This window comes from Amphiprion ocellaris, chromosome 11, assembly GCF_022539595.1.
Source record: "Amphiprion ocellaris isolate individual 3 ecotype Okinawa chromosome 11, ASM2253959v1, whole genome shotgun sequence".
NCBI classification, from domain to species: Eukaryota; Metazoa; Chordata; class Actinopteri; family Pomacentridae; genus Amphiprion; species Amphiprion ocellaris.
Window position 1 is genome coordinate 28,619,097 of NC_072776.1, and position 22,917 is coordinate 28,642,013.

The 22,917-nt window shown below is 37.5% G+C and overlaps 1 protein-coding gene across 2 annotated transcripts in view; it reads left to right on the plus strand.

Annotated features, from left to right (window-relative positions):
- LOC111571685 (radixin-like) overlaps nt 1-22,917 on the plus strand; it is a 64,434-nt gene that overhangs the window by 39,916 nt on the left and 1,601 nt on the right. For both annotated transcript variants that reach the window (XM_055015086.1, XM_055015087.1), the window contains exons 4-14: nt 4,044-4,139; nt 4,524-4,646; nt 6,928-7,079; nt 8,713-8,796; nt 9,192-9,338; nt 10,297-10,393; nt 10,478-10,641; nt 14,884-15,014; nt 17,322-17,482; nt 18,262-18,354; nt 19,358-19,567. In XM_055015086.1, coding sequence (XP_054871061.1) covers nt 4,044-4,139; nt 4,524-4,646; nt 6,928-7,079; nt 8,713-8,796; nt 9,192-9,338; nt 10,297-10,393; nt 10,478-10,641; nt 14,884-15,014; nt 17,322-17,482; nt 18,262-18,354; nt 19,358-19,567 — 1,458 coding nt within the window. The remainder of the gene's footprint in view (nt 1-4,043; nt 4,140-4,523; nt 4,647-6,927; nt 7,080-8,712; nt 8,797-9,191; nt 9,339-10,296; nt 10,394-10,477; nt 10,642-14,883; nt 15,015-17,321; nt 17,483-18,261; nt 18,355-19,357; nt 19,568-22,917) is intronic.

Here is a 22,917-nt window from a genome sequence, read left to right on the forward strand (position 1 = left end):
ACAAAGATCGATTCAGTGGAGGTTTGTTGCTGCTCAACATGACAATAACCATCAACAGGTTGTCATAGTCTGTTGATTTGTTGTACCTCTGTTTCCTGTTTTATTCTGCAAAGATCCTCTTACTTCTGTGTCTTACTTCCTCCCATTGTCTCTGTTTCCCTTCTCTTTAGTTTCCAACCTTAGTTTCACCTGTGTCTCATCTTCCCAGTTAGTTCTCTGTATATAAAATCTAGCATTTTAACTAGTGGTGGGACACGATTAAAAAAATTCATCTAATTAATTACAGGCTTTGCAATTAATTAATCGCAATTAATTGCAGTTTTGTCAAATAGCAATATTTGACACAATAAGTAAAGTTTTTCAATTCAAATAAAATTGTGGTTGACAGTTGAATCAATGAATAGACATATACGTGTTTATAATTTAAAATTTATTTAAAAAAAGGAAATGGGACACATACAAAAAAGTGATTTTGATGACTTAAAGCCTGAATTTAGTTGTTTTTTCCACTGTATGGCACATAAAATCAGCATAAGTAGTTCAAGGAGCTTCAGAAAGTTGAAAATCCAGAGATTCATTCAGTTTTCATCTTTTCTGGGTCTGATAAATGGTGGAATTTTGATGGTTCTTTTTATAGGAATATCAATTTTTATTTATGTAATTTTTTTAATGAACAAAAAGTTTATGATATATTTTTGTTGTTTAGGTTATTCCTCCTCCAAGGAGGCAGAGCCTCAATGGAGTAAAAACTCAAACCACAAAAATATTTCATTTCTATTTATCTGCATTTTTCATGTCTGCTACATTCACAGATTACTGCAAATCTAAGTGCTTTTATAGCGATTTTATTCAACATTTTAAGACTTTCTGTAAACTGAAGCACTGTCTAGAAAAGTGGTCTATTATGGGATGGCTACATCGTTAGCCGTTAGCATGACTTGTAGCTAACGTTAGCTCTGGTGCTAACAGCAACATGTTTTACATTGAGGTGATACCGTCAGCTTGAAGTGATGCAGTGATCAGAAAACTCTTTGTTGTACAATTTGCACACAACCAGGCTTTTATCCAAGCTGCCATCGGGAAGATTTTTAAAAGGAAACTTTGTGTCTAACAAGCTCAATCTCATCTTCCTTCTCTGTTCACCAGTGCCTGACTTCACTCAGTACTTCCTGTGCTTCTTCTTCATGGCTACAAACAGACTTTAGGTTCATTACCGCCACCTACTGGGCTGGAGTGTTCATCAGAGTTACCGGTGTGCCAGAAATGAGGGAACTGAGGAGGGTGCAACTAATTGCGTTATTATTTTTAACGAGTTATTTGCGCTGTAATTAATTAATCAAAATTAACGTGTTAAAGTCCCAACCCTAGTTTTAACCCAGCTTTTGTCAGTTTGTCCTGTTTATATTCTGTGCATTTAGTTTCTTGAACCTGTTGTGTTTCTTTATTTCTTGCTTCAGTTTGACGCCATGCCTTTTTTACTGTTTTTCTTTCTCGCTGGATTAGTTTTTAAGTTTTAAACTTTGTATGTTCCCTGACTTCTCTAGCCATTTTGTTTTTTGCTTCACAAGTAGTTTTTGTTTGAATAAAATTTCTTCTTCCACAACCTGCCTCCCATCCATTAGTATCTGTATTTGGCTCCTCACCTGGATACCCCCCTAACACAGACCAGTTATCAGATCTAATATTCAACATTTTTTTTAGGTCATCAGTATTGTTATTACTTGTTATCAGTTCCCAACAAATGAAATTGTTTTAAACTGTATCACTGGTCTCCATCTCAAGCAATATCCTGCCTACAGGGATGTCTGATTGGTTACATATAACAAGGAATAGCCAATCAGCACTGGAGGATAAATGTGTCTTATAATTAAACATATTTAAAACTGAATTAAGAAAATCAAGTTTTTCTGCAGGTTTTTGTGTTACTCTCCGTTTTACCACCAAGATTTAAATTTTTACTACAAACATAAATCGCTTCTACACATTGGTGATCGTCTCGTTAATTACTAAAAATCTCTATTTTTGTCGAGCCCTTCTGTATACGTTTCAAAAAGTGATAAACTTCAACATTTCTTTGATCAGCACATCGTCTGTAGTCTCCCTGAGATCACGTATCTGCAGTGTGCTGAGGATATATACAGTCCAGAACATGTGACGTGTCCAGAAGTTAATGTTGAGCTTTGTTATAATGTATAAAAAACAGCTGGTGCTGCAAGCTGTTTGATGTGAAACGGTCCAGATTTACCTGAATGAATAGAGGCGTCCATTGATAAAGAGGCTGCAGAGCTAAATATAAACATCCATAAGCAGCCTCAAACACACAGAATGATGAAAGGCAACGGCGAGATATGAAAGCTTTTTAGTTAAACTTACACCAACACGTGAGCCTCCCTCTGGACACTTTGATGCCAATAATCACACACTTTTGCAAATATGAAAGTAAGGAGCCGTCCAGTCAGCTTGATTTTTATCTCCTCTTTTATGTCTTTCCTCTGTTCCTCTCAGCATTCCTTCTCTTTCATCCTCAAATTATTTATCCACATTCTGAGGCTTTCCTGCTTTAAAAAAAAAAGCCCTGCATGCTGAGCTCTCTGCGTTTAAATAGCTGTCTGCTCGATGCTCCGTCCCACAGGAGGCCCGCTGTGTGTGGGAGTGTGTGTTTGCAAATGTAATCGATTGCACAGTTCCATTGCTACAGTGCGTTTTGGATTCGTGTTTCTGGGCGGTTTTATATTTTATTAATGCGTGTGACTATTTGACACACATGAGTATTTGATTTGTCTATTGAGCGTGTCTTCCTGAGTTAATTACATGGTAGGAGTAGCGTCCTATTGACTGTGTAAATCACATTAGCATCCGACTGAGTGTCCACATCCCCTCTGGGACTCTCTCTCCTCCTGGAAATGGGACGGCAGTTTGTTAATGTGAATTGCAACCATGTAAGTGTGTTCAGGAGGGCAGCGAGGGAAGTGGAAGCTTCAAATCAAGGGAGAAAAGGGATGGCAGAAGAGAGGAAAACTCACTTTAATGATCAATATTTGCTGTCAGGGAGATGATGCACAGCTTTTATCTCAGTATGTGTTTTGAAAACTACTGAATTGTGGTTTCCCTGGACAGGATTTTTGATTTATGCACAAAAGACGGCTCCATATATGTCAATTTCACTTGTATTTAAAGCCTGAAAAAGAGATGCTGATTGAAAATACAAACAAAATACATCAATTTAACAACTGTTTTCAGTAAAAGGGATGTTAGAAATTAGCCCAGGGCAAATGTTGCCATGCAAACTCAAATATCAAATCTTGAATCACTACTAGGGATGGACAGATTTTCGACCTGACTGATTATCGTGGCCAATATTTGGCTTTATTTATTTATTTTTTAATTTTTTTTTGGATTATCTGTATTCTTATTGGCCGGTTATCGATAAAATAAATGCTCTACTTCAGGTCAGATGCAGCCTCTTCTCTCTATCTGTCGTCACTCTGTGGTCTCAGAAATGTCTCTCAAAACGAAACTACAAAAACTGAATGAAGAACAAGCACAAACCAGGAAAGCTCTCACAGTGGCTAAAGCTATGCTAACGGCTAGCAGCTAAGCTAGAAGGCAGCCACAGATGAACCTGAAACAGAGTCTGGAAAACAATAATTAATAATGTTTTAAGATCTGGACCTGAGTGGGAAATGAAAGTGATAGAACAGTGAAAGATAAGAAAATGGAGAACAGAAAACTGATCAATCTCAGTCGATCCCACGTAAACAGAGGAAAGCGTCCTAATTTAATCACTCCTATTTCTACTTTGCATATTCAGTTATAGTCACCCTTATTAATGAAGAAGTGTAGTTCAGAATGACAGGTTCTCTGCTATCACATCACATTTAATGAATCGTTTCATTTGTTGGCCTTTCTTGATCATCAATAATCAGCAACCGCGTCGGCTCTGAAAAAACCCATATCACTTTATCATGAATCACTATCCAGTGCAGGTTTTGGGGACATTTGGAGTATCCAAACATGAAAATAAAAACATTTTGTGGTTTCAGGTGGTGAAGACAGTCGGTCTGAGAGAGATCTGGTTCTTCGGCCTGCAGTACACAGACAGTAAAGGCTACGTGACGTGGCTCAAACTCAATAAAAAGGTAAGAAACCTCAAATACAACCATTTTATACACTTTAAATCTGCCACTTGCCATGTCTTTAATTTGTTCCTTTTAATCGTTTGTGCATATAAACTAATTCCCGCTTCTAAAAGACATACTGTAAACAGTAAACACTAATCCTTCTGTGGTTTATCTGCTATAAAGCCCCTGAAGACAAACTTCCATGTATCGTCTTACTTTAGCATTCTGTTTACTGAACGCTTAATTCCAAAGTTCCTGGAAGCAACTTTAGCAAATGTTTACAGAATTAACTCTTTAATCTTATTTTCAATGAACACACAGTTTCATTTCCACAAGAGATATCGCATGTTTACTGTGAGGGTGGAGAGCAAAGTATGAATTGTTGGCTGTTGTTTCCTTCAGGTGACGCAGCAGGATGTGAAGAAGGACAGTCTTCTGCAGTTCAAGTTCAGAGCAAAGTTCTTTCCAGAGGATGTTTCTGAGGAGCTCATCCAGGAGATTACACAGAAACTCTTCTTCCTGCAGGTGCTGAATGGGGCATAGAGTTATTTAGATCATAGGGTTAACCAAAATGATGCAACATGAGGTGGTCATGCATGGAAATGAGTGAGGAAGGAGCATTTCTGGTCTTAGAGAATAATTCCAGCTTTTTAAAAATTGGCATGATTCCCATTAATGTCAATATTGTGGCTCTATGATTCATATTTACTTGTAGAGATTGAAGAAATGAGCAGACAAACCACTTGTAATGGGTCAAAAAGCACCAAAGCTTTCCAAAAAACATGATTTTTACATTCATAATTTTTGTAACTGCATCCATCTAGGGGTATTTCCTGCCTCAGCTAATTATCCTGCACATGTCAGTGTGACTCAACAGCTAAATGCAATGGCTGATTAGCTCATGGATCATTATTAGGATCCTCACAAGTCTTTTCAGCTTCATGGTTGACTATTGATTCCACCCGAAGTACACAGATGTGACACAAATGATGCAGGAGGAGCAAGTTTGACATAGTCAGGCTTTATTTGTGTAAACTGGCTTGATAAAACCTAAAAGATGATGAGTATTGCAATGGTAGTTTTCAAATTTCTATGTTAAACATGTTTTTCTTCTCCAGAAGGGGATGTTTAACACATCAATTGGCTTTTTCTGTGCACAAAATGGACCAATTGTCTACTTCAGTCAAGACAAACAGGTTGTTATATGAGGAGAGCTGTAAAGCAGCATGGTTGCTGCAAATGATACCAGAGAGGCTGCACTGGTAGAAAACAGTTCATCATGTAAGAGAATCATCAGGAAGATGCTTCTTACAGCCAGCAGGTTATCTGTGCAGCATCTGTTACCATGGTGATCCAGCAAAATAAAATAGAGCCTCCTTCATGACAATACAACTCTTGATTTAGGCTCAATATACCTCAATAAACGTTTAATATTTCTTTATAATGCACCCCTGGAGGTGTTCCTGTGCTCACTGCTCGCTAATCCAGCTAAGGTTGACAATGTTTGCTGCAAAAAAAGTGGGAACTTGCTGATGCCATACTTGGAAAATCATCCATGAAAGAAAGGAATCCCTGCTGTGTGATGAGAGCAAATGTATCTGCAGATTAGCTGTCGTGAAGATGGTGCTTCACAGACACCGGCTGGACGGAAAGGTCAGCTTTCATTGGCTGTTCCACCAGCTGACCTAATACGAGGTGATTAGGTCAACCAGTTAGTTGTCCCAGCAGGAGGTTCGCTAATGCGGTTAGCAAAAAGGCCAAGACAAACAGTCTCTATCTGTGTTTATTGTGGGTCAGACTCAAAAACAAAGTATGCCTGGAAAAATATTTTTTTGGGAAATGTGCAGCGAGCACACACTTGTTGCCCCTGTTGGCTTGCTGTTTTTATGTGACGCCTTGTATCCTTAAAATCAAGTTAGCGTGACCCATAGAACCATAAACGCCACAGTAACAGGAAATACACTAAGTAGATTCAAACAGACACAGTCTAATGCTTTATTACTGGGCCTCTATCAGGCAAATAATGAATCTTTGAATATTTAGGATACACTCATTCCTCTTCTTCACATCTGCCTTATGGAGTAGACGTTACTTAAATACACCATTTCAATTTAAATTCAAATTAAAAAAAACTAGAGCAGTTGGATACTTAACGGTACCAACAACTGCACAATATTAGTAGCAGTCATTTGGTAGTTTAAACAGGAGAAATAAAATTCAATTAAAAAAATTAAAAATGGAATATGCTGATTTAAGAGTGACGTAAATTATCGTATTGACAATGAATAATGTACACGAGGTGCTAAGACTGCTCAAAGTGACTACATGAATTTAGCAGAATAGGTAAATAAATAACAGAATACAGTATTTACATTTAGTAATTTAGAAATTACAATCTGAAAAAAACTAAATTATCCTTTAAGATGAGAATTTGATAGCTGTTAAGAAAGCTGGTATCTTAATTCTTCATACTTTTAATCCAAATTTTTGCGAGTTATAGACAGAAATGGTCACAAATCTTCAAACTCACTTCAAAGGTCAACTGAAAATGGCTTGCAGATATAGATGTGTGTTGATCTGACCACAAGCTGCTGTTACAGTAATGTGTGGAGCAAACCAAGGAAATACAGATGTTAGCTTGATTACTGAATGATGTCATTTATCCTGGAAGCTGCTCAACAAAGACTTTCTTACGGTTTGCACCAGGTTTCACGGGAATAATATTTATTCACCCAAGAAATGATGAGAGAGAGACCCTGAGTTTCTTCTCAGAATCTCTTTCTGATTGAGTGTGTTCACTCTGCAGGTGAAGGAGGACATTCTGAATGATGAGAACTACTGTCCTCCAGAGACGGCCGTGCTGCTCGCCTCCTACGCCGTCCAGGCCAATTACGGCGATTACAACAAAGACACTCACAAACCTGGATACCTGGCGTCCGACCGGCTGCTGCCACAGAGGTAAAGTAGACACATATATACTCTATTATGAACTGTGCTCATGAGAACGCACGGTAATAACTGATTCTAGAGCCTCTTAGTTGTGTTCAAACCCTGGCCTTGTCATCAAGCTGAGACTAACCCTCTGAACCCTGAACACTTTCTGGGCGTTTTTCGCTCCTGTCACATTTTTCCACATTGTATGCTCATTTTTTACTGCAATATAAAGTCCTGCACCTCTATGGAAACAGCACAACCATGACTAGAAGTGGAGAGAACTCTGATGTATTGTATGATATGGTTATGATGCCATCATTCTTTAAAAAGGGAGAGAAAATAACACAAGTAGGATTTGTTGTATGTAAACACAGCCTGCCGTTCAGCCCAGTTGATTCAGCCACGGCTTCTCTGGTGCACCAAAGATTGCAAAATTTTTGGTTTATCACTGGTTCCAGTTTTAAAAAATAAGCTTTTTGGGCGCATTTTTAAATGACACATAGCCATTTTGATAAAATATTGCGATTTTAAGCTTAGATTTTGTTTATTTTCCAGACAGAATTGTGCTAAATACATGGTTTGAAAAGTTTTGCATCTCTGTGGAAACAGCACAACTAAGGAGAAGGAGAAAGAAAACAAAATGCTTTTTTTCGCAGTATGACACAGTTATAATGCCATAAATCATAAACCACTATTTCTTTATTTATTTTACAAAAAATCGAAAAAAAACATGTTCAGCATTTTGCCAGGTTCCCACAGGTGCAGGCAATTCAAGGAAAAAGATGACTGATGTTTAAATAACACACAGCTACTTTCATATTTATTTCATTGATGTTACTATAACTCTGAATTTTCTGTACAAATACTACATAAAACTAAAAGCCTGTCAATTGCTCATTGGGGCTTTTATTTTGAAAAATCTGCAAAGTGCCTAAATATATACAAATCGTTTCCTTTGTTTACACAGAAAACAAACAGAGTGGTCTTAAAGTGTTTTGTTTGGCTTTTAACACTACAGTGCAGCACATCAGTCAGATATAATCAAAAATTTTATAATAGATCAATAATGTCAATGAAAAGCTGCACTTATCATCTGTACTTAAAGAGGAATACAAAAATTTGTTTTGTTTTTTTTAATAGCATCTTGTGGAAATGGTATATTATGGGTGTTTTTTTTTAAAGGAAACATAGAACAAGGTGATTGCGATTAAATTTCACAAATGTAAACTTAGACGTGGATTAATGTTCCAATTTTTGCATTGGAACAACACAACGCATCATAGATGAGTAGTTTGAGAACCATTAGAAAGTTGAGAACTGTTTTTACAGTTTCTGGCTATTTTTGTAAAGATGACTTGCTTTTCAAATGGTGGGTTTTTGGGTTTCAGAGGGAACAACCTGCATTACGTCCTGAGCTGTAGCCAGCATCTAACATTGCAAATAGTGTCATCTATTTTAAATGTTTCCTCATCACAGAACTGCATGATGATGCTATTGGCAGAATATTGCTGGCGTGGTACTAAGAGTTAAATCTGTAACAGCCTGGTTCAGCAGATTGCTGTAGCTTCTGTGAAACAGACATTAGTATGATATTGTTCATTCATTTTAAGAATTCTTATCCTGTATTCATTTACGTTTTGTTCTGTGTGTCCTATAGAGTTCTGGAGCAACACAAGCTGACAAAGGAGCAGTGGGAGGACAGAATACAGACCTGGCATGAGGAGCACAGAGGGATGCTCAGGTGAGACTATCTGCTTGAGATTTACAATATGATGTACTTTATTGCCGGCTTACATGGAGATGCGCAACTTCGTCAAAGAGGTAAATTGACAGTTATTAACATAATGTACATGTGACTCTTGACTCAGTTGTGTCCGTGCAAGTAACAAAACATTAGTAAAGACAGTGAAACTTTAAAAATAGACATAACAGAACATCAGAAAATGGATCAAATGTCCTGTGCAGGTGTGTTTTTAGAATCTTTTTTAACTGAGGCACAGATTGTTCTGTAAATTAACTCTGTTACATGTGTTGGATCTGTCCAGGTGTCTGGAAAACAAGATGCACAAGTGTAAGACACCTAAATTCTTCTGTCTGTTTGCTCACTGTTGTTGGTAATTCTGTGTGTGTTTGCAGGGAGGATGCGATGATGGAGTATCTGAAGATCGCTCAGGACCTGGAGATGTACGGCGTCAACTACTTTGAAATCAAAAACAAGAAGGGCACAGAGCTGTGGCTGGGGGTCGACGCCTTGGGCCTCAACATCTACGAGCACGAAGACAAGTAACGGCAAACGCACACACGTGGTTACACACTTGACCCGTGCAGATGTGTGGATGCACCTCTAGTCACCTCATTATTCAGAGATGCAGTTTGCAGGATTTGCTTCAGTGTTCAGTCCTTGACATTTGCAGCTTCTGTCAGGTTGATTGTGGTTGAATTTATGGGCTCCTGAGGCCAGAAGGGAAGCACTAGTGTAGCTGAAGTAATGAGCACATAGTCGAAACAGAAAACGGACATCAAAGAGGAAGAAAATGAAACCGCAAGAGAAGTTTCTGTCGGTGAGAGCAACACTCACTGAGTTTATTTCAGGAAGATCCTCCACGACAGTACAGAGAGAACTTCATCAAATTACCATATTTAAGGCACTAAACTTACATTTTGCATTTAAAACTCATATTGTAGGAACTGAAGTTCCCAGCTGCTGGATTGCATTTATGTGACAGTAGCGCCCCCTGTTGGTGATGAACAGAACAGCAGTGGAACAATAAGTAAAGACATTTCAACAAAGTTGTCGTTTTATTGTCAATTTTTGCACCAGAATTTTCATTTCTGTGGCTTGCATTCAGTATTTCCTGTGTTTCCTTGTGTTTGTGCTGAAATGGTTCATTGACTAGTTGAAAATTTGATAACAGATCATTAATTTAGGTCACTTATCAATCAAGAACCGCCATCATTGTCTTCCTGCCGAAAGAGGGAAAAAGAGGGGAAAGGTGGCTGTATATATTATAGATATTTGGATTCTTACTTTTATATTTTGTCTTCTTACCTGTTTGATATTCATCACTCTCCTCGATTGCTGTTTACTGGTCATTATTTATGTTTATTTACTGTATTTTGATGCCTGATATTTAAAAAGTCTTTTCTGATATGACCAAAATGTTTATAGAAGGAGATTTTAACAATTAATCATATATTCTTCATAAATGTGAGATAAAAACGTCCTCCCTGCTGCCTTCAGGTTGTCGCCAAAGATCGGCTTCCCCTGGAGCGAGATCAAGAACATTTCCTTCACCGACAAGAAGTTTGTCATCAAGCCCATCGACAAGAAAGCTCCAGTAAGTGTTGATGAATTCGTGTTTTATTGAAGGGGAACTGCAGTTTTAAACACTTATCTTCTACGTCATCCGTGCTTCTTCCAGGACTTTGTGTTTCTGGCCCCGCGGCTGCTGATCAACAAGCGCATCCTGGCCTTGTGTATGGGAAACCATGAGCTGTACATGAGGAGGAGGAAACCCGACAGCATCGAGGTGCAGCAGATGAAGGCTCAGGCCCGAGAGGAGAAGCAGCACAAGCAGATGGAGAGGTACAGTAAATGCTGCTTTTACCATCTCAGAGTCTTAAAACTGACTGGGGGAATCCTATTCCATGTTTCTTTTCTTTTTTTTAAAGGACATTTTTTGTTATGGTTCACTTTACATGTACACAAGAAAGTTTTATTTATCTATAAATGGAACCAATCAATTTAGTCAAACTTCCACCATGTCTTGTGGATGACCTGTAATTTTCTTCTCCTAAATTCAGACAAAATGGAAATGATTACACTGGTCTACAAAATTTTGGGAAGTCTCTGCTTCAGAGATAAAACTTGCTAAATCTTATGTAATTTGATACAATTAAGTGAAAAACAAACATTAAAAGTCTTAGTTGGCTACTCTTTTCAAGATACTTAATGTTAAAGTTTTATTGCACAAATGCTGGGGATCAACAAGGGGTGAGTGTTGGACATTTTTCTTTCCTGGCTCCAAGGACTGTCGTAGCGGCCAGTCTTTCCTAACATAGTGAGATTCCCTGGCTCGGCTGTCACGTTCACATAGAAAACAGCAGTACTTTGTATATCCACCCTGTAGCCCAAGTACGAGTGCAACCACTTTCAAATCACCGCAAATCTGCCACTGATGTTGCTCATACTTTATACACCTTAAGAGCTGTTTCATATTTTCATATGTTTCCTTCATATGAACGGCATGACCAACTGGAATGGATGGCAAAACATTTCCATTGTGGAGTAAAACTGCTTTAAGCCTTGTTTTGGATGAATCGATAAACAGTCTCCATCCATCTGGATCATGAGTGATGCTAAGCGCTGTCATCAAGCCATTGATATCGCTGCAGTAAACCAGATCACCTTCCATCAGAAAAAACTCAACCAGACCTTTTTGGCGATCACGAAAGCTAGAGATCCTGACATCACTCTCCAGGAGATTCCATTGTTGCAGCCTGGAGCCCAAGAGCTCTGCTTCACTCTTAGGCAGTTCCAAATCCCTGACTAGGTCATTCAGTTCACTCTGAGATATAAGGTGTGGTTCAGGAGAGGAATGTGACAGCCTGAAGTCTGGATCAGCTGATGTTGATGGCTCAGGACTAGCTGCATCCTGATCATCATCTTGGTCATCATCAGAGTCCAAGGAGTAAGATTCTGGTGCATCAGGAACTGGTAGGTCTTCTCCATGAGGCACAGGGCGAAGAGCTGATGGAATATTTGGATACTGCACTGTCCACTTTTTCTTTCTGGAAATACCACTTGCAACTGGGGGTACCATACAAAAATAACAATCAGTAGTGTGATCTGTTGGTTCACGTCAAATCATTGGAACTGCAAAAGGCATAGATTTTCTTTTCTTGTTGAGCCACTGGCGTAGATTTGATGCACATGTGTTACAGCAATAATGTGGGGCTCAGCTTTTGTCCTGGTCACCTATTTTGCATCCAAAATAAAGATGGTATGCTTTTCTCACCATTGCTGTTAGAGTCCGCTTTTGTGATGCAAAGGTTACCTCACCACAAATATAACAGAAATTATCTGCATTGTTTACACAGTTTCGAGGCATATCTGCTTCCAGAGTTAAAAAAACACAAGAGTTCCGTAGAAATATCAGGTCCTGGCAACTTTTCAGTTATGAAAACGACTGCATGGGAATTATAATCCACAGGTCAACTCGTGCTACTGATCCAAGAAATATCTCTACATTAATACATTACCTTAACTTTCAAGACACAGGTTTTCTGCAAGTAATGTGTCAAATACATGATGCTCAATCAAATTTCTATTCAACATGATAGTATTCTTGTTTGGAATCACTGTTTTAAATCGATTATGTCTCAGACAAATATATTCCCATTTGAAATGGGACTCGATTTCTCATTAATTTTCAAGAAATTTCACAATTTGACCTAATACTGTATCTTGAAAACTATAGCTAATTGGCACTTCTGACTTATTTTTTCTTTAAAAGTGACCAAAAGTTAGTAAAATTTCACTACTCTTATCCAGGAAGCATTTTGCTTGTAGACCAGTGTTATATTTGACCCTAAGCACCTCAGGAGCACACTGTCCAACTAGACATTGAATCTAGATGCCATTCATCCCATATATGCTCTTTAACTCACACATAAAGCTATAAAGTCTGGGTTCTTTCACCTGTTGTCAAAATGAGGAACATCTTGTCTCCAAGTGATGCTGATAAACTAGTCAAAACTAGTGCATTTAGAACCTCTAAACTGGACTGTTCTAACTCCATATTATCAGGATGTCACAATAATTCTCCTAAAAACCTCCAACTGGTCCGAAATGCTGCAGCCAGAGTTCTGACAGGAACCAGTAACAGAGATCATATTTCTTCCATATTAGGTTCCCTTCATTGGTTCCCTGTAAAATCCAGGATATAATTTTAAATCCTTCTTCTCACCTATAAAACTCTTGATGACCAAACTCTTATCTTATCTTAAAGACCTTACTGCACCATATCATCCTAACAGACCCTCTCGCTCTCAGATTGCAGGTTTACTTGTGAGTTTCCACCTAACTATGTAAAGTGCTGTTAGATCTTATGAACTGGTGCTATACACATAAAATTGAATTGAACTGAACACTTACGGTGGCAGACTGCAGAATGCTTCTAGTGAACTAGTCTCATAGTTCAGTTCTAAATGTTTTGGTTTTAAATAAGGAAAGGTGCATGTCTTTCCTAGCAGATACCCACAGTTGAGCCTGTTCATCGTTTGCGTAGTACCAAAAATTAGCAAATGTAAATCTGTACAATATGTAGTTTTCATTTAATGACTGATTAAATCACTTCATGTTATGATTTTTCAGTCAGTGTGCAGACAGGTAATGAATTAAAGTAAAAACCTGAACTGTTGACCTCTACAGTGAAGAGTCCTGGTGACTGTTATGTTGTCATTTTGCTTCCATGGTTTGTTCTTTTAGAGGTGCTCAATGAATGGTTTGATGAAAATGGTTTGTCTTTGCCATCACCAAATTTCAACCTAACTGAACACCAGTGGAAGATTTAAGACCAATGTTTTCGACCACCATCATCAGAGCACCAAACAAGTGAATATCTTTTGGAAGAATGGTATTTATCCCTCCAGTAGAGTGACAGAATCAGTTCCTTTGGAAGTATTTTGGCAACACATAGTGGCACAACACTTTACTAAGACACTATGTTGGTTTCTTTTCCATCTTTGTCTCCTTTCTGTTTCAACAGATAGGTAGATAAAAGTAAGTTTTCAGTAGAATTAAGGGTCTTTTCCCGCCAGGTTTTTGTTTGCATTGCTGATAACACTTTGTGAACAATAGGGGGCAGTGCTGCATTGAAAACCAAATCATATTCATCATCTGCAGATCGAAATCTGCTGTTACAGTCGGAGGCACAGCAGCTCATTTTTCTGCTGATAACAAGAAACAAAATAAAAAACTACATTGTGTTCGAGTATGTTGCCCATTTGCGTTTGTCAGCATGTAATCAGATTACTTTGTCATCAGTGTGGGCTAATTGTTTCTGGTTTATTTAGTGTCTGTTTGTATTTAGGAAGGTAGTGTATCTGTTCATTAAGCGCATCTAATTTACAATGTCACACTGCATTAAAAAGTAGTTTTCTTCTATGTTATATTGACTAATTCTTTAACCTTAGATAAATAGATAGATGAATAAATTCAAGGTATTCAGTAGCTCACACATAATACATGTAAGAAATATAAGGAGCAAATCATTCTGGTAGAAGAACCAAGTTTAAGGTGCAAGAAAAACAGATGTTGCTAGTAGAACAAAAGAGTATCTATAAATGTAGTATAAACATTTTTAAAAAGTCATATTGAAGATATTGTTTGTACTGTTAAGTAGCACCTGTATGTAAGATGACGCTGTGTTTATTGTGAAAAACTGGTAAATATGATCTGGCACTTTAATGTAACATAAAACTACTGTAAAACATAGAATCATGCCTCCGTCCAGATGTTGAATGAAGCCATTTAGCAAAACAGAAAGTAAAACTAATGCAAGCAGAGCTGTCATAGAGAAAAAATATTTAAAGTTAACTTACAGAACAGAATGTTTTCCTGTAAATCAGTGGGTTCACAAGGTGCTCGCTTTGTTAATGTTGGAAATGAAGTAACACTGAATAACAGACATTGAGTTTACTTCAAAATAGATCAGCATCAAGAAAAAAGTTTTGGTAACACCAAACTCATGACAAACATTCTGTAGGTGTCCTTGTTAATTTTAATGATTTATGATGATTGTTTTCTGTTTTCTCTTTTTTGTAGAGCTCAGCTGGAGAATGAGAAGAAGAAACGCGAACATGCGGAGAAGGAGAAAGAACGAATAGAACGAGAGAAAGACGAGCTGATCGAGAGGCTGAGACAGATCGAAGAACAGACGCAAAGAGCTCAGAAAGGTACGAATGCAGTGTTTCAGTTGTTAGACTAGAGTCTTTGATCTTAAGAGTGAGGATTTCCTTCTGTCCTTTCCTCACTTCTATGAACTGTTAGAGGATTAAAGATGAAGTAAAAAAAAGACCTTAACCTTGTCAAAAGAATTGTTTGGATAAGGTAAAATAAGAAGACAAATGGAGATGAAAAAAAAGAAATTTAACTGTCATCCTCAATAAAAATGTTGTGCATTTGTAATAATCACTTCATTTATTAAAAAAATCTGCATTTCATCCGTGAATAGCAAAACCTCAGCACAAGTATGTAAAACTGTCAAAAGTGTCAAAAGGTAGTTCAAGTTTTTGTTTAACTATTTAAATGATTTTTTTCAGTTTTCTACTAGTTTATTTAGATTACATTTCTGTCAGACAGAATTAAACATCACAGACCTTTGACATGTTTTATCAAACAGAAGAATGAGTGTTGTAGAAAGAGATCAGGCCAATATTCAGTCAAAGTTTTGGCATCAGAAACTGAAACTCTAGTGTCATATTTGCACTCATATCCAAAAGTGAAATGTTTCTGTTCTTATATATCTAAGTTTCATGGTTTAGTTGTTCAACTCTATTTGATGCTGGGTTATTTTTACTGCTGATTATAAATCACTAAAAAGTCCATAAATCTTAAAGGTCACAACGAGAAGCAATCCAACCCAAACTGAAGTGAAAACAGAAAACCACACAAGCATAAAAAACTATTCACAAGTCACAAGCTCTCCCTAGTTTGCATTTTTCAACATTTCCTGAAGGTGAAAGTTTGTCTTTATACCTCGTCTGAGCAGCGTTTGATGCTCTCAGTCAGCAGCTGTGTTAAATGTCAGCCAGAAACAGAACCAAGCTGCAAAGATCCCTGCTGGTGTGTAAACAAACATCTTCTCTGTGTGAATTTGCATGAAGTGGAGGCTGTGAGCAGCAGCAGGCTCAGGCCCGGATAGCAGCCGACTACGTATTTCTACTCATTCCAGTAAATCCTGCTTGTTGCAAAAACAGCTTTAAAGCACTGAAAAGTCTGTACAGCCCAGATGCAGAAGAAAGCTGCATTTAAAGAACTTGCATACGCATAAATGCCAGTAATCTGTTAATATATGAAGAGTATTATGTAGAGAAATACTCCTAAAATATTGACCTAATAGTGAAAGCACAGGGCACTGCAATTTCTGCGGTTTGCCAGTTTTAATAAAGGTGAAAATGTAAAATAAATAAATAAATAATGGAAACAACATCATCTAAAAAAAAAAAGTTTTGCTTACTCGCAGGCCTACAGTTTCTGTTTAGTGACATTTTACTGTTGTACATCCTCCAGAAAAACAGATTTATTTGGATTAGTTCACAAGTTAATGTTTTAAAATGTAAGATTTCATCATTCTGTCTGTTTCAGGTTTCTTGGGTGATAAAAGAAACCTGCTTGCATCAAGGAGAAGTTATTTGAAGTCAAATATTTGAAGAAATAAATTTCAAAGAAATTAACAAAAAAATTAGAGACGTTGGAAATTTCAGCTGAATCCCACATGAAATTTTAATGACAGTGTTCACCTCCCTGCATGCAATGTTTCACAAGATGACTGGTTGGTTCGAAGAATACAAAAACATCTGGAGCGTTTTTAGTTGAGATGAGATAATATAAAACTTTATTAATCCTGAAAGAAATTCTTTGTCAGATGTTGCTCAGAAATAAACTGAATGGCATAACATAAGAAATGCAGCACCTTAAAAGCAGAAAAGTAATCAGATATACCTGCAGCACAATACTGAAATAGAATAAATAAACTAAAATATGGCTAGAATGGAACAGTAAAGAGTAATGTTGGCAGTTATGCTGAAGTAATATGTGATATCGCACATGATAATAAAATATTGCACCAGAAAATGAGATGAAAGTGAAATATCACACGACATTGACAAGGTTGTACATAAAAGTGAAATATTGCACTTAAGATCAACTTTATTGATCCCTAACTCATGACATTTACAGGTTACAGCAGCTGGATACAGATGAGGCACTAAAAAAGCAGGACAAGAGTTACAAAAATAAATTTAAAAAAAAACAATAAGGCTACAAATAAAGATGTGATAAGGATCTCATGAAGACAATGTACAAGGCATGACAAATTTACATATGAACATATACAGGTAGGATATTAAATGCTACACATGGTATTGAATGGAAACTACCATTGCACAAACTATTAAGAAAAATAATATTGTGAGAAAAAGCAGCGTTTTAACTGTCATTTTGCACTTTGTTGTGACCTATTTCCATGTATATCTCTGCAGAGCTGGAGGAACAGACTCGTAAGGCTCTGGAGTTGGAGCAGGAAAGGAAGCGAGCGAAGGAGGAAGCCGAGCGGCTGGAGAAGGAGAGGCAGGCGGCTGAGGAGGCCAAAGCAGCGCTGGCTCAGCAGGCCGCCGACCAGATGAAGAACCAGGAACAACTGGTACCTGAACACAGCCAGTCCTGTTCTCACCTCCAACATGGACTCATCTAGCTGCTCTTGTCAGACACTGAACATCACTTCCACCATTTACACTGCAGTGAAGAAATAGGTTAAGATGTGATCACAATTTTTGTACTTAATCGACTAAGCGAGCCCCTATGTGCTGTGTGGAAGCATCAGTAACAACAAATCTAAGCCTAAATAACCATTTGTTACTAATTTAAGCTCCAAGAATCAGACATTACTTTAAATTTAACACATATATTCAGTCTTGTACTTATTTAATGCAAGCTATATTTAACCCTGTTTTCTTACACTCTGCTTCTAAGTAAATATATGGATAGTTATTCCACACATACAATGGTAAAAAACAACAGTGTTACACCAGTTTGATTCAGGAGTTAATGATATTAATTCATCGGTCTGTTCAAATCCTGAAAAACACATCATTTGTGACACCAGTTTTTGCTTCCTGCATCCCGCATCACCCTTTTTTCAAGTCAAAATATGAAAAACACTTGCAACACACCAGATTCTACTGATGTTAGAGGCCTCGAATGTTGGTGAAATGTTGAACAAAAACTAGGTTTTTCGTAGACTCACAGACATATTTTTTCAATCAGTATCATCCACTACTGAAATATGAGAAGTTGTTAATTCTGTCAGTTTCGTATTATTTAGGTTATGTATACATTTGGGTTTTTAGACTGCTGGTTAGACGTCATTGTTGGTTTCATTGTGGTAACCATTATCCAACATGTGTTGTCATGTGTTAACAGGCTGCTGAGTTAGCGGAGTTCACTGCCAGAATTGCTCTTCTTGAGGAGGCAAAGAGGAAAAAAGAAGAGGAAGCAACAGAGTGGCAACACAAAGTAAAGTAACCCACAATTAACCCTGTGGAACCCAATAGTTTCTGGTTGTGTTTGTGTGGTCATTCCTTGTAACTTGCTCTGGGCTCATTTTTCTCTGCAATATAAAGTCCTGCACCTCTATGGAAACAGCACAATTATGGCAGCTATAAGTAGAGGGGACTCAAAAATGTCTTCAGTGCACAAAGTTGTAATCCCATAAATCATAAAAATGAAGAAAAAACTATTGAGTTGAATTTCTAGGATTATTTATTTTTCTATGATTATTTTCTTTAGAATGTAGAATGCCATTACAATTCTTGGAAATGGTTCCTGAACATACTGTACACAGTATGGAGACGCTGATGTTGCATCTGTACTAGGAATTGTAGTGGACTGATATTGATTATTGGGAATGAAAAAAGGCTGATCAAAATTATCTCTTCTGTTTATTTGGATTGACTGAGACTGACTAGTTTGTGTCCTGCAGTTACATCTGCTGTTCTTCTCTATTTTATTAGTCTTTCACTGTTCTATCATTTTTATTGTCCACTATATTACATAAAAGCATTGATAATTATTATTCTCCAGACTCTGTTTCAGGTTAAACTGTGGCTGCCTCCTAACTTAACCGCTAGCCGTTAGCATAGCCTTAACCACTGTGAGACAAGGTAACTTCCTGTTAGGTGTCTCTTGTTCAGTTTTTGCCATTTCTGCTTGAGAGACATTTCTGAGACCACAGTCTGACAACAGACAGAGAGAGGAGGCTGCATCAAACCTGAAGTAGTGCATTTAATTTATCAATAGTAGGCCAATAAAAATACAGATACCAATAATCGGAAAAAATGCCAAATATTCTCCACAATAATCGTCCGGACTGATACTCAGTCTCTGCCAAATCTGTCCAGAAATGACTGAATTAGTGATAAAAATGTAGCAACCGTGAAGAGTAAAAGACAAGAAAAAAGTTTGTGTTGCATCTATCGGTGTCTTTTTACCTCTGAGTGAACATGTTGATTCTTTCCAGGCTCTCTCAGCACAAGACGACCTGGAGAAAACTCGAGAGGAGTTGAAGACGGCCATCATGTCTCCGCCGGCCCCGGAACACGACGAGCAGGACGAAACCAACGCCGAGGCGAGCGCAGAGCTCCTCAGCGACGGCGTCACCAGCCACCGCAGCGAAGAGGAACGCATCACCGAGGCCCAGAAGAACGAACGTGTCAAGAAACAGCTGCAGGTAGAACTGAGTGGAGGGAAAAACAACAGAGCAACGGAAAGATTAGGACACACTAAATATAGAGGCAGTTACAGTATATTTGTGAGTGTATTAGTGATTTGTCGGTAAAGAGGCTATAGTGTGCAATAGAAACACCGCCTCTGAGAAAACACGTTTCTACAAGACCCATATCGCTTTGGTGCCAAGTCAAAAATCATTCAGGCTTAGAGTCTGTCAGTGTAAATGTGAATTCAAGTCCTGTCCTGTACAAAGGATTAACTTGAACCTTTTCTCAGAATATAAAGGCTTCATCATCATATCAGGTGTTCGAGGCTTTGGATTATGTGGCCAGGTAAAAATACTACAGAACTAATTATCTTACATGATGAAACTAAAGACAGACGATTAATTTATGCTGGGATCCTGAACCTGTCTTCAATAAGCAGATGTCATTTGCTCGTGAATAAATTCAAGATGATCATGAAGCTGCAGGGACTAAATGAAAACTTGCAACAACTTAATTACACAGAATCATTTTTCTGGTTTTTGGTACAAATATGGATAAAACTGCATCTTGAATAACTTGATATGTTGAAAAATAGAAACAGCTGCATCACTTTTAGTTCATAAAAAGACGTTACTTTCTCATGAATAAATTCAGGACAGTCTCTAAGTTGCAAAGACTTAATGAAAACTTGCTACAACTTCAATCCATGAATCATTTATCCATTTTTTGTCACAAATATAGAAGAAAATGCGTCTTGAATAACTCGATATATTGAAAAATCAAAACAACTGCATCATTACTGTACCAAATGCTGTCTGGCTCCAGTGAAGCAACTTTTAACATCCCTCAAGACTTGCAATAATTGAAAAAATAAATTAGCTAATGTCATTGAGCAACATCCTTAGTACAATTACATCTATGTAATTTGTTTTTTTTTAAGTTTTCTTTCACCAGTTGTACGTCTTCTTTAATGTGGACAATTGGAGGAAAAGTTCTTCCTGTTAGAAGCTACTGCTACTTACATACATATACTGTGCTGAAATGATTTTTCACTAAAGCTACTGAACAACTGTATGTTTGAACTAGCTGTTTCTTGGATTTATATTTGTAACAAGGTCACCAGAAACTCATTTAAGCCAGTTCAAAGCAGCTTAGTATTGCAAATAAAGACCTAAATGTTTAAACTTTTGTCAATGTGAACATGCTACCATAGATTGTGCCATAGATTTATAAAAATGGACAAATTCTCCATGACATCACCCACAGGTTTCAAAAATTTGTGTCCTATGATGGCGTAATGAACTAGAAAAGCACTCAAAGAGCGCAGTACTCCACCAAGGCTGTTCATTCCCCCATATGGCGTTGTCAGAAATGCAGCTTTTTTTGCAGAAATGCAGCATTTGTTTATTAGTTCTTGATGATCAGAAATCACAGCAACATAGAATGTGGTCATTTACTATAAATGTACCCACAAACAATATGACTTTGCACTGAGCACAGGCGTGTGTTATGCATGTATACGTTATGTATGGATACCGAATCGTGCAACCTAAATATGTAGTGGGCGGCGGGAATTGATGGGCAGCTGACGTAGTGTTCAATTGTTGTCATAGTTACAGTGACGCCATGCTGCTATCTTGCAATGATACAGAAATCTTTCACAAATCCATGGATCCAGACTATAATCCGCATCACTGCCAGAATCTAATCAATTGGTCCTTGTGTCATTTCTGACTTTACCTGAAAATTTCATCCAAATCTGTTTGTCCATTTTTGAGTAGTGTTGCGGACAGACATACATACATACATACCAATGCTGATCGTCATATAACTCCACCACGTTCCTTGCCGGAGTTATAAATTTAAACATTAATACAATTTAAATAGCTGAATTAAATAAAAATTCAGCCCTGCACAGTTGTCATAAACATGAACATTAGCCATAGAGACCAAAACTATTTTTGTACCAGGCTGTAAACATGTTTATTTCTGCTGTAAAGTTGAACATTTCAACATAGAAGTCCATGGGGATTAACTTACTTTTGGAGTCTCTAGTGGTCATTCGAGGAACTGCAACTTTTAGCACTTAAATGTTGGCTTCATTTTTCATCCCCACCAGGCTGTTGTTCGTCTGCTATGCAGAGTTAGATTGATTAGATTCAGTTCAGTTAGAGAAAATCCCAAATTACAACAAAAGTGGTCTGAAATTTCAGTCAGTTACGAATGACATGATTTAGAAAGAATGCAATGATTTTCATATTTATATCACAAACATGACCTAGTTATTGTTTTGAAGTAAGACTTCATGTAGATAAGGACAATGAAAACTGTTCCAGCCACATGCTAAACAAGCACATTTTCAGAAACTACAAGATGTAACTTCATTCTCATACATGCATTTTGGCCTGACAGTTCTTCTACTATAAGCATTTCTCTAAATAGGTTTTAATAAAAGAGGTGGATGTTGAGAAATTAATCTGTAGAAACTGCCTGTTTTGAAATACAATTCATGATAAGCAGACAACTGACACACTTGTGGATTTGTTTCTTCTTCCTCAGGTATCAGATAAGAAGCTAGTATTATTACCTGTGTCACATAATAAGGTTTAATGCCAAGCGCTAAACCACATTCACCACAATATGCAGTAAATGTTCTGCCAAGGAGGAGGTGGAGATGTGTGATCAGTGCAGCCAGTCTTTTTGTTAGCAACACTACATAAAAACTTCCAAGCTGAATTTTATGCAACTTATTGGAGAGGTGGAGCCTTAGCACAGGTAGAATCCATTTAATTTTAATGCTGATCTGGATCAGTTTAATTAAAATTTCCAGACAGAGTCGTTGGCCTTGGCGGAGGATGGCCTCTCCAAGTGCACTTTTAGTTTTCATGTCTGTACGCATCTCTCAGGTCATCAAATTATCACATTCACGTTCTTTACTATGGACAAAAGCCAAACTTGAATTTAAAAAAATGCTGGAAAATGTAAACAAATATGAAACAATATGAACAACAGTGCCCCTAGTTAAAGCACAACAGTTTGAAACGTGACATCTACAACAGTCTTTCTTCCAACACTGACCACACCTCGAGGATATAATTCTTCATTGATGATAAATGATCTGCTGTGTGTGTATACACAACCTGCAGTTCAGCCTAGTTCAGATAAATAGTCTCTGAGTTTTCATCACATCTCTGTTGGTCTCAGCTGAGTCACTAATGAAAGCAGAATTTTTAGGTTTTTACAGAGGATGCTGGACTTCAGTCTGGATACTGCAGACAGTATATTTTGTGAATTTTTTAAAATGAAACGTAAAATAATGTGAACTATTCAGCGTTGAGCTCAGATTTGGTTTGTTTTCCCAATG